The 13,179-nt window shown below is 42.6% G+C and overlaps 1 protein-coding gene across 6 annotated transcripts in view; it reads left to right on the forward strand.

The window, feature by feature from the left end:
- ankfn1 (ankyrin repeat and fibronectin type III domain containing 1) overlaps positions 1 to 13,179 on the forward strand; it is a 131,033-nt gene that overhangs the window by 9,491 nt on the left and 108,363 nt on the right. For all 6 annotated transcript variants that reach the window (XM_038735905.1, XM_038735902.1, XM_038735906.1 and 3 more), the window contains exon 5: positions 2,621 to 2,856. In XM_038735905.1, coding sequence (XP_038591833.1) covers positions 2,621 to 2,856 — 236 coding nt within the window. The remainder of the gene's footprint in view (positions 1 to 2,620; positions 2,857 to 13,179) is intronic.

Below are 13,179 nucleotides of genomic sequence, written 5' to 3' on the forward strand. Positions count from 1 at the left end.
GATTATTGGATGATCATGTAGTTTGAGGGGTGTTACCTCTGGCGTAAGTACAGTCATTTGAAGATAAAGACGGGGTTTTTGGATTAAAGAGCAGCGGACCACGATCCACCCGGCCCAAACAACCGGACCAGACGCCACGTGGGTCACAGGAGAGGAAAGAGAGCCAGGTGAGGAGCCATGCTGGCCCAGCTTGGACTTAATTCTGCTCATGAGGAGTCGGTCTGGACAAAATTAGACTCATATTGATCAAACAACGGAATTCAGAGACGTCTGCGCCCCCATCTTTACAGAGACCTGGACCCCATCACCATCCCGGATCAAGCAGGTGGTCTGCGTTCCAAGCCGTCAGCGCAAGAGCTCTCAGGTCTCTGTGCTGTAGCTGTGCTGTTCGGCATGTTTGTGTGTTTTTTTTTATTTTTTTATAACGAAGTCTCGTGAAGATTAAATCCATAACTGCTGCTAAACGGGCAGCAGCGTCCCGACCGAGCGGAGCAACGCAGAGCTCCAAGAAGTCAAGTGCAGTGCGGGCTTGTTGTGGCTGCAGCGCTGGTTTTCAGCCTGATTTCTTGGATGTGTCTGGATGTGAGTTGGATGCTGACCGGTGTCCAGCAGAGGGAGCTGTGACTCCAGCTGTGTGAGGAAGGAGTCGGTCCTGGTCTGAGCCTTCATGATCTGACCCAGACACACTGCCCTGTCTGCCCTTTATCTCAGTGTGTATATATATTAAAACTATTATCAGTGGGAACTTTGGCTCAATGATTCAAGCTAAATGCATAAAGTCAGACAGATTTTAAGAGTAAATGTTTTTTAAACTTACGACTAAATTATTAAGAATTTAAATATTTATTGAGATGACTCTGTTTCTTAAAATGTATTAATTCCTCTCTCTGTCTCTAATGGCTGCCTGACGGATGAAGTGCCGTCAGTTTAGTTTGGTCAACGTCAGATATAACTTTAAAAAATTTCTTTTTTCAGCAGAAATCTCCACCTATGAATACTCTTTTAGCTGTATAAATAATCCAAAATAAACTCAAGATGTCAGAAAGGAGATAATCTTTGATCTGTTTTCCTTATCAAACAGAAAAACACAACCGTACAGCTTCTGAACTCAAATTTCACTCCTTCACCAAACTAATGACTCTGAACTGAACTAAAAAACCCTGAAGTCTTTCCACGGTTCCAACAACCACCAGCTCCGCTTCAGTGTGTAAATAAACCTTTAAATCTGCGAGTGAGAAGTGAAAATATTCTGCGTCTCAGTTTATTGCATCTTTTAAAGCTCCCCTGTTTGACTGCATGTCTGTGTTCAATGGGTTTCCTCTTCAGGGCATCATTCACTGTCAGAACTCAACAGAATATCTTTTATAGACACAAAATGACCCGATCGGGTCATGTTACTGTTACTCTCTCTGCTGGTCATTGAAGCTGGAGATGATTTGATCAAAGTTTAAAGCTCAGCAGGTGAAACAACATGAATCATAAAACAGTGAGAAGAAATGATTTTGTCCTAAACTATTTAAATAAAATCTGCAGAGAAGATGTTCACTACTGTAAATGTTTACTTTCAGCAGAGATAGAAGGAGAAGCTCAATGTTTTATTGCACGTACAGAGCAATAAAACATTAAAAGGACTAAAAGCCTTCAGGGAGACTTTTACTTTTCTACTTCTGCACAAAAACACGTCAGAATAAAATGCTTCATTTCAATGTTTCAGTCGCCGTGTGGAGGGAAATACTGAAGTGTCGACAGTTTGGTGGTGTTTTATTTTACGTGTGATCAGCGAGAATTTCAGTTTACTACTCAGACCATTTTTAGTTGGTACTCTACGCCGTACCCTGCCACAAAAGCTGTGACCAATGAAGAAGAAGAAGCTCTACACACTGGAACCCACCGCGTAACGGCGTCAGTTGGCGGCGTAACTGCAGAGGTAACTCCTCATGTAGTTTTAATGCAGCAGCTCAGGTAGTCAGCTGGCCAGCAGCCGACACCTGATCGCTCACACACACACCCTGAATGAATGGGAACGTGAAACCAGCAGAACAAGATGGAGGTTCTGTGTTGAAGCTACACAGCGAAGCTCAAGTTTGACGTTTTGAAACCCGTTCTGTCGTCAGCGCCCGTCTCTCCAACCTGCTGCTGCTTTTCACTTTCATATTTTAAATCTCATCTGACTGACCGTTTCTGTCTCTGCTTTACAAAGTAGAATCCGTCTCTATGAATACTACTATGTTATTATGTGGACATGAACCAATGTTCAAAGCATCTCTCGGTATTTCAGTTCTGTATTATCACACGTTATTTCATGGTGTCGAATAGAAAGGGATTCTTTATTACTAAGTTTTTATTGACGTTCTATTCAGAGTTATTGGACAGGAACAGATTTGATTAATATCATGACAGGATTTTGCTGAAATGTGATAAATAATAATCTTTAATTATCACCTGGCTGTATTAAAACATGAAAGAAATGGATGTAAGTCCATTTGCCTATAATCACATGCAGGTTTCAAATCTGCTCACTAGCATGAAGAAGATTCTTAACGCAGGTTGCTGCTGTACTTTCTGTGTACTTGTACAGGTGTACAATTACAGCAGAGCGTCTCTGGTTTCTGCCATCCAGGTTCGGTGCAGCGCGACTTCTGGTCACCTGATCCGTCTCCCGTGTCGGGGGTGAGCGCGGCGGCTGCTGCAGGAGGTAGGGGTGCGAGGAGCCTCCCCCCGGCCGGAGGAGGTGGGGCGGCGTGGGCCAGCGACCGGGCGGCCCTGAGGAAGACGGTTTCGGCTGACGGAGAGCAGCCACACCTGAGACTGCTGAGTCGGCTGGAGAGAGGCAGGAGGAAGCTCCGCAACATCCACGTGAGTCTCTCCCACTTTGTTACTGTTTATTATTTATTTCAAATGTCCCCCCAGTGACCGTTCGATCATACTGAGTGTGTTTGGCTAATGTTTGTGATAAGACTCGAATGTTGCTGCCATCTTTGTTGTAGTCCAAACATGAATGCATTGACCTCGCTTCGCCCCAGATTACGCAAATAACGATTATTTTGATTATCGACTAATCTGACGACTATTTTCATGATTAATCGACCAATTGGTAAGTCTGTAAGATCCAAGTCTTCAAATTGCTTCTTTGGTCCAACCAACAGTCCAAAACCCAAAGACTCTTCATTTACTTTCATAAATGACAAAGAATAGCAGCAATTCCTCAATTTAAGGAGAAAGAAATCAGCAAATTTTTCATACTGTTGCTTAAAAAATGCCTGAAACGATTAATTGATTATCAAAATAGCTGTTGACTAATTGAATATTCGTCTAATCGTTGCAGCTCTACTTACATGTGTTGAGATGTTTAATAGGATATGGTGGGATACGAGGTGATGATCCACTGGATACTCAGATCAAGTGGATTTTTAAAACCCAAAATTTCAATTAAAAAGTTAATTCAATAAAAGACATTAACCGGTAAATGGCTCCGCTCATCTTCACGTCTTTCCATTGTAAGTAAAGAACATGTCACATGTTGCCAGGGACGACACAAAAAGTAAACAGCAACCAGCACAGGTTTCCTCCACCTCGTCCACTCTGCCTCTCACTTCCTGCCTCGTTCTGAATGTCAAGCGGCTTCGGAGTCACGTGAAAACAGAAGAAGACAGAAGCAGCCCATGCTGTCCACCTGTCCCTGTCAGCAGACATATTACTCCTTCATTGATTGATAGATGAATTTACTGGGAGAGCTCTTGTCATTACTGGTTTTTATCTGCCTTAATTAGAGACTTGTTTTTGTGTTTTTTGCGCTTGACAGAATCAACAGTTTACCACCTGGGTTCAGGATTAATAATGTGCTGTTTGTCCTTTAATAAATGTTGTTATTCAGTTTGCTTTGTCACTTGATTTGAAGTGTTTTTCAAAGCGGGGTTGTTCCCTGCTTGACCCTCTGTGGTTAAACTCTCCGTGTCGTTGCTTTGTTTTCTGCTCTGTTGTGCAGCTCTGAGAGCTCGGACTCGGACTGATTGAACCTCTCGTGTTCGCGGTGAGTCACAGGCTGACACACAGCCCGTCATGCTGCGCTACAGATGGACCAACAAACCAGCTCAAATTAGCTGCTTTCACCACATTCACAACTTTAAACTGTAAAGAAGAAGAAGAAGGTGTCGGAACTGAAAGACGGAGATCCAAAGGATTTGACGTCAGAACTGCTGAACCTCCTCATTACTGCAGTAGATTTATTTCAACCTGTTAGCTTGAGGTTGCAGGTTAATCATCTCGTTATCTCAAAAAAATACCAGGTGTTTTTCTCAAGCGAATGGGAGACGTATCCCTCATTAACTGGAGCAGTATGCTCTTAACGACATCAGAAGTGCGTTCTGGTGCGGCTGAAGACTAATTGAATGATCTTGTTATTTCTGGACGGCTGTGTTCGTCTTCTCATAATAATGCAGTAATCATCTTGTTACCTTGAGAAAACAACCTTTAGACTTTCCAACATAATTATCCCGTTACTGGTGATGAAATTAAATTATTGCAGCCCCTGCTGTTCTCACCTCGTGTACCAGGACAGTCTCTTCAGAGAGCTGCAGGAGATATTAAGTCCTTAAGTTTTGTGACATCTGTAGATGAAGAGGCTGCAGAGGAAAACAGCTCCTCTGTGAGTGATTCACATTGTTGCAATGAGATATCGCCGCTCCGGATCGAGAGTCTAAGGACAGAGGCTGTCGTACATTATACAGATTAATATATCTGCAAGCTGCGATTTTGCGGCTTCAAACGTTTGTGCGCCATAGCGATTTCAAAATAATTTCAAACCTCGGGCAAACGGTTTCTGATTTATTGTGCGATATGTGTCATTTTTTGTATTTGTTGCGCCTCCTAGTTGCTGATATGAGTGAAAGTTAACAAGCTGTGTCTCACGCACAAACTGTTGCTGATATTCGTCCATGTATGTCCTGAGCCACGCCCCCCTCTCAAAGTTTATTGCTCAATATCTTGGAAAACTAAATGAGACATCAACAAGATTTTTATAGCTTATAATAAACCTGAAAATGTGGTGGCCGTTGGAGGCACGGGCTTGGAGGAGATGTCAAAAATATATATATTTTTAATTCAAAACGGTGTAAATGAATGGCATCATGATCAACATGATTACAAATGTGATGACATGTTTGGAGAGACAAAATGTGCAAGATAAATACATCCCTGTTTGTTTGTCTGAACGTCAGCTCCCAGCGGCTCATCGCACACTCGCTGATGAATCAGTGATGAAGCTGTGATGTGGGCCGGACGGATGCATCTGCTGTCTGAGTTAACTAGCGGTTGGGTTCCTTTTTAAGGGAGGATATGATTTCATTTTTGTGAGTCTTTGAAGGTCAAATCCATTTTCGTCTTCTGTAATGTAATAAAAAGGGTCTCATTTTGTAGTTCTACGCTGGAAGAGTCGTTGATGCTGCAGTCATCGTGGCTCATCGTGGTGTGATGTGACCTCGGCCTAACATGGCTACACAGAAAACCTGATCCTATAAAGCCTCCGAAACACACGCATGAAACTGCGTCAGTGTTAGCAGCTGGATGTGGAAAACTCTAGCATGCGTTGCTGCCTTCAAAACAGCGCTAATCAATATTTCTATGGATCCAAAGACTGTGTTTAGTATGAAAGGTGTCGCTCAAACCCACAGAGGCTTTTTAGCAAGTTTAAAGGCTTCTCGTTTGTGTTGGGCTGTTTTCTGTCGCTGTGGTCAGAGGAGCCTTCATCACTGATTTAATTATTGTTAATCAGTGATGAACAGACCATTACACTGTGCGCACAATTATTACACAAGTGAGTATTTTGTAGGGGTGTGCATCTTCACTGGTCTCACGATTGAATTAGATTATGATTATCAGGTCAATGATTCGATACGATATCGCGATGCATCACAATGCAGCACCTCAAGGGTGGGAACGTCTATGCACCTCATTACTATTATAAGGCTACGATGCAACTGTAAAACGAAAAGGATAAAAATGTATTTTTCTGTGTGACTACTTGGTACTTAAAGTATTTAACAATCCAAACAAGTAGGTAGTAATAAAATGCAGATATTTAATGTTACTTCATATAAATGTAGCTTACATTGCAGCGTTATGTCATTACAGCATTAATTATTACAGCGTTATTATGACATTATTACAGCGTTATTACAGGGTTATGATGTTATTAAAGGGTTATTACAGGGTTATTACAGGATTATGACGATATTATGGCGTTATTATGACATTATTACAGGGTTATTATAGCGTTATGATGTTATTACAGGGTTATGACAGCGTTATTACAGGGTTATTATAGCGTTATGACGTTAATACAGGGTTATTTTAGCGTTATTACTGGGTTATTATAGCGTTATGACGTTAATACAGCGTTATCACAGGGTTATTACAGGATTATGACGTTAATACAGCATTATCACAGGGTTATTACAGGGTTATGACGTTAATACAGCATTATCACAGGGTTATTACAGGGTTATGTTGTTGTTACAGCGTTATTACAGTGTTATTACAGCGTTATTACGATGTTATGACGTTACTACAGGGTTATGACAGCGTTATTACAGGGTTATGACGTTATTACAGCGTTATTACAGGGTTATGACGTTATTACAGCGTTATTACAGGGTTATTATAGCGTTATGACGTTAATACAGGGTTATTACAGGGTTATTATAGCGTTATGACGTTAATACAGGGTTATGACAGCGTTATTACTGGGTTATTTTAGCGTTATGACGTTAATACAGCGTTATTACAGGGTTATTATAGCGTTATGACGTTAATACAGGGTTATGACAGCGTTATTACTGGGTTATTATAGCGTTATGACGTTAATACAGCGTTATCACAGGGTTATTACAGGATTATGACGTTGTTATAGCGTTATTATGACGTTATTACAGGGTTATTACAGGGTTATGACAGCGTTATTACAGGGTTATTACAGGGTTATGATGTTATTACATGGTTATTACATTATTACAGCGTTATTACAGCGTTATTACGATGTTATGACGTTATTACAGGGTTATGACGTTAATACAGCGTTATTACAGGGTTATGACGTTAATACAGGGTTATGACAGCGTTATTACAGCGTTATTACAGGGTTATGACGTTAATACAGGGTTATGACAGCGTTATTACAGCGTTATTACAGGGTTATGACGTTAATACAGCGTTATTACAGGGTTATGACGTTAATACAGCGTTATTACAGGGTTATGATGTTAATACAGCGTTATTACAGGGTTATGACGTTAATACAGGGTTATGACAGCGTTATTACAGGGTTATTACAGGGTTATGACATTAATACAGCGTTATTACAGGGTTATTACAGGGTTATTACAGGGTTATGACGTTAATACAGCGTTATTACAGGGTTATGATGTTAATACAGCGTTATTACAGGGTTATGACGTTAATACAGGGTTATGACAGCGTTATTACAGGGTTATTACAGGGTTATGACATTAATACAGCGTTATTACAGGGTTATGACAGCATTATTACAGCGTTATTACAGGTTTATTACAGGGTTATGATGTTATGACAGCATTATTACAGCGTTATTACAGCGTTATTACAGGGTTATGACAGCATTATTACAGCGTTATTACAGGTTTATTACAGGGTTATGATGTTATGACAGCATTATTACAGCGTTATTACAGAGTTATTACAGGGTTATGACGTTATGACAGCGTTATTACTGACCTCTGCTGCTGCTATTTTCATTTCTGAGGCTGCTGTTATTAGTCAGATGGAGGTAGAACTACATACTTTACACTCTCCAGCCAAACCACGTTCAGTCCACCTTAATATATCTGTTCCTTTCTTGTCTCGTCTGGTGTAGTTACATGTTTGTGTCTCGTTCATTATTGTAATCTTGTACTGAGCACCGTGGGCCTTGAGAAACGGCATTTTGTTCATTTGTGTACTCGATATGTGGATAAATGACAACAAACCTGAACTAGCAGCCAAACATCGTCCTGCTCAGCTTCCAGACAGCAGTCTGAAGAGGAGATGTTAACTGACCGCCTTCACTTTCCAGACAGACACGCTGTGACCTGCACTGCACATTTACAGCCAGACTGAAACGTAGCGCTCACATTGATTTTATTGATCATGTGAATGTTTAGTAGCAGCAGTCAGTCAGTCAGCAGCTGCCGTTGTGTGCACCGCACAGAGCTGCACTTCCACATTTCCGAGTGGACATTATGTTATCAACTAACCTAAGAAAATCGATTATTGACGTTTGTGAATTGATTCAGAATCTTCCAAGATCAATTTTTTTCCACACCCTCATCATTGTTAACCTGTATAAAGTTGATGCCTACTGAAGTGTGAGGAGGGAGGGTGTGGCCTAAAGACATCAACACCTTTATATCAAGGTGTGCATGATTACTAGGCAGCTTGTTTTTTTTGCTTTTTTGTGCCTGTAACAGGTTTGCAAAGTGAAAAAGCCCAAAGGGAGTTCCCATCTCCCACAGAAAACTCTGCTCTGAACTGAAAACAGCTGGTTTGTAGTCCAGCCCTTCACTTCCTTTACTTGTGACGTCACAATGAAAGCGCATCATAAAGCTTGCCGAGCGGCTAGCGGGTCAGACACGCCCTCAAACCAAGCTAGTCTGAGCGGAGGCCCTTTGGCTCGACTCGCCTTTCTTTGGTTTTCCATTATAGAAAAGTTGCACCTGTACCTGCTAACAGGTACTTTTTTTTCTATCACCTCCGTCGAGGTTCCAAGCGAGCTGAGTGAAACTAAAATGTGACCCCTAACCCTGCAGAGAGAATATTCACTATTCACTGCATCATCATTGCTGCACCAGACAGGCCAGCAACAGAAAGTTTTATACTTTACAGTTGTCATACGTTATTTCATCATTAAATCCACTTCTGAGAAGTTTTGAGGTGAAATCAGCTGTGTAGATTTACAATATTGACAGTTTTACTAGAAGTGATGGCGGAACAAAAACGTACTTGAATATTTTCGGAGTTGTGGCTGCAGGGGAAGCCTGCTGTGACCCGCGGGAGGAGCGTGTGAGGCCGGCCAGCCGCCCGCTCACAGAGCCCTCTGCTCCCGCCGTCACACAGACCGCTGCAGAGGAAAACACAGCTGGAAGGTTTTCATACCGCTTACCTGTCTTTACATTCTGAGGAAGGTTGAAACGTTTTAACTTAAAAAAGAGAAAGCTGTGTGGTCGCTGGTGTGTGTGTCGCATTGAACATTGGGTCACGGCAGTTGTGTGTGGCGTTGCTATGACGACAAGCTACGTACTATCTCTGGGTACTATCTGCAATGGAAAACGCAGCAGGGCCGAGTAGAGTCGAGTCTATCGATTTGCGCTACGGTAGCATTTTTCGGCAAGGCAGCATAGATCGTCAGAACACCGGCAGCAGTTCAACGTTTAGTCCTAAAAGACGATGCAACTCTGGAAATTCACAATCACAACCTGTAAGTTTGCTTTATTGGTTGTGAATTATATTTCAAATAAACACGGCAATGTAACTTCACAGACTGTTCAAGTGCGGAGTTGTTGTAAACGTTGGCTAACACAGCTAAAGTTATAGCTATAATACTAATGTTACACCTGATGTGAAAGCTACTGAGCAAACGTTCAAATTGTTTGGCCGATTTTTATGCAAAATTGAGTTGAAATATGGTGATTTTTGTAGTGGTTTATAGTAAGATGTGGAACAATGATGTTGTGTGGTTGTGGACTTAACTTCTACCATCTGCTAGGTTACGGTCTCAGTCTGAAGCGGCTTTGATTTGGATCACACTACCTTGTTTCTTACGACCCGCCCTTCTCTGCTTCTGATTGGCTAGTAGTCCTTACCTGGGAACTGCGCATGTGCAACTCCCAACAAAGATTTTGTACAAGTAAGATGCATCACTCTGTAGCTCAAGAGCGGAGCGTTCAACACAGGGTGAGAAGAGGAGCTGCAGTATGAGGAAAATAAACCATGTAATCCTGTTCTGGTACAAACCCTAATTAAGATTTTGAACCTGAAAATGAGCAGAATACCACCTTTAACAGACTCTGGAAAGTCTAAAATTGTAAAATGCCTTTCAGTCAGATGCAACAACAGCTAAACTTTTGAGGCGTGACCACGGGCCGATCAAACGGTTTGTCGCTGATAGTCAACTGGGGTGCAGAGAGGGCATGGAGAACAAATATTGTGGCGGTGAACCGTCACGTGATCGGCCTCTGTTACCTGGTTAAAGTTTAGGTTTGGTATGTTGAAGCACAGCTGACAACTTAGCTGATTAAAGTCTGACAGTGACAAGCTGAGATGTCAGCTTAGGTAACAACAGTTTTCCTCTGCGATGATGAAAACGGCGACTATAGAGTTTTTAACTCTGAACTCTTTGACGGTTTGAGGGGAGGACGGCGCTGCAGGAAATTCCTCCGTTCTGGCTGCGCGCTGATAAAAGAAGCACTTTGAGCGTGTTGTTGACCGATGGCTCCGGTTCTCCTGGTTCTCCTGCTGCCTCCCGCAGAGGCTGACGGATTTAGCTCCCTCTCTCTTCGTCTTTTCTCTCTAACTCGGCTCTCTAAAGAATCAGCTGTGAACGCTCGCAGTCCCAGTGAATCATGGTCCGAGTGGTGTCTGTGATCTGTGACTCACACTCGCTCTGTAATCTCCACGTTCCCTCCCTCAGCTCAACAAGTCGGGCAGAATACTGTGGTCACGGTTCATCCACCAGTGTGTCCGTGAGCAAACCCCTCGTTGCTCCGCAGGCTTGAGACCTCTGACATTTATGGCAATTGGAAGTCGCTTTGGATAAAAACATCAGCCGCGCCCCTTTTGGGCGGAAAGAATCTGGCTTTCACACATATATATATATATATATATATATTCTTTATCTTATTTAACCTTTTTATCCCTTTGGGAGTGAAATCTGGCCAACACAATTTAAATAGAAATGAAAACACAGTCTGCGGTGGAAAAGAAACATCACATGTAAAAGTGAGGGACTAAATCCAGCTCACATCGGGCATCGAGTCACATGGATGTAGTTTAATTTAAAGCTTTTTCCCCCACAGCTCAGTGAAAACTCTTTGGTCAGGGTGAGAGACACAGGTAACCACAACCAGAGCGCAGCAGCTAGTCCCAACGCTACCTGGCAATTCAGTCGAATATGTATCGATGTTCAGGGAAGCGATATCTGGCCGCTGTGATCGGGTCATTATGACGACCGACCGATCAGCCTTCATTTGTTAACGTATCCAAACGCTCAGGTTCCTGCGAGGTCGCACATCCGTAAAAACAAAGGTTTGGGGACAAACTCGTCACAATGACACGGACATCTTTGGACTCTTCGTAGAGGCCGTCATGTTTTGCCCGTGTGTGCTGGTGTGACAACAGAAATGTACAGAAGGACAAAGAGACAGCAGCCACTTACCTGCGTACGTTATTCCTTACACTTCATATTGAACATTTTATAAATTCCTGCAGACACTGTACAGATTTCTTTTCTTTTTTATATTTATTGTTATTTATTTATTTATTTTCTCTAGGGTTGGGTATCGTTTAAAATTTTACGATACCAGCACCAAGCCCAGTACCCTTAAAGTGAAACCGATAGAGTAGTTCATTTGATACCTTGCATAAAACGCTACCTGATCGGTAGCTTTTATTATTTTTACTGTTGTTATGGGGACTTATTCTATATTTGAAGGAGAGAGGAGGAGTTAAAAGTTTAGTGACCAAATAAGTTGTGGGAAACAAATTTAAGGTGTTGTTTGTTTGTACTTGTGTTGAAAGTAACAACAGAAGATTATTTTATTAACTGTCGAATAAACTGAACTGAAAAATCTCCTTTTTCCTTTAGCGGTGAGTCATAAACCCCCGAAAAGACGACAGTCACAAGAATAAAACGAGAAAGCGGTCTGTTTAAACAAGTCACTAAACTAAAGACTCACACAGAGTAAATCAGCTGATCGCTGCTGTGCCGATCGATCCGTAACAAGTGATGTGAACAGCAATTAAAAATGTCCAGAGAAGTGTTGAATGATGCCAGAAGATGAAACCAACGGAAAGCCGAGCTTGTGCTGATGAACTTACTGGATTTAAACACATCAGGCTGTTAAAATCACTCTGCACGTGCCGGCCAGACGTGCTCTTCTCTTTCTTTTGGTGTGTTGCTTGTGTGTTTGGCTGCAAGCAAAACCATACAAATAGTTGTTTTTTGCCGCGAGTATTGATTGAAGTTCTGATTTGACTGGAGACGTTTCGGTTCTACTCCATACCGGGCTGTTTCGTACGGAGTAGCGATACCCGTCCCTAATTGTCTCTGATTATTGTTATGGATCAGTATTCCAAGGCAAAGTCTTTCTATGTGAAAATGTACTTGGCAGTAAACCTGACTTCCTGCCCTGAACGGTAAATGACGACGCTGTGATGAAACGGTTGTTGGTTTTACTTCACTTACCGCCTTAAACAATTAATTTTCTTCTCTTCCGTTCTGTGTATTTTTTAAAGCTGTGTGTATTCGTGCTGTCTGTGTTGTTGTTCTTTAACCACCAGAGAAGCCAAAGACACTTTTTCATCCCGTCGTTCCTCGTCAGTTATCAACACGGTGGACTTATTTTGTGACTGATCGTTTCAGCTCTAAACGTTTCCGTTTGTGCTGAAGTCGAGGGAAAGCGGCAGGTTTCGGGTGTCCCATGTGAGCAGAGCCTCTGAACCGAGCAGATGGAGTGTTTCTGTTCTTGAAGGGTTCGGTGTGAGGCGTGCAGCTGGCGTCCTGTCTTCCCGCTCGCATTCTGCTCCGCTGTCTCTGTAAATAATAGATTTCCAGGCAACGCAGGCAGCCAGGTGACGGAGACATCTCTGCGCTCTGCCGCCCTCCGTCCTGTCGCTCCGCACCGCACGTGGAAAATCCTCCCTGCACCTCCCGGGTGTTTACCTCGCCGTCGTAAAACGCCGCCGCATAGCTGTCTTTTTGTTTTTGTGGAAAGTTTTGGCTGCAGAGTGGAGAGAGGACGCAGCAGGTGGCGGACAGCAGCCTGGAAATGAAGCACGTTGCATTATGCAGGACGGCGGCGCTTCATTAATGCCCCCCCCCACCACCTTTACTCTTCACCTCCACCTGCATCAACCTGACAAAGACAGATTCTCTGTCCACATGTGACTGAAATG

Source organism: Micropterus salmoides, unplaced genomic scaffold (genome assembly GCF_014851395.1).
Source record: "Micropterus salmoides isolate LMB-PRFRI ecotype aquatic unplaced genomic scaffold, ASM1485139v1 Ms_hic_scaffold_21, whole genome shotgun sequence".
In the NCBI taxonomy this organism is placed as follows: Eukaryota; Metazoa; Chordata; class Actinopteri; order Centrarchiformes; family Centrarchidae; genus Micropterus; species Micropterus salmoides.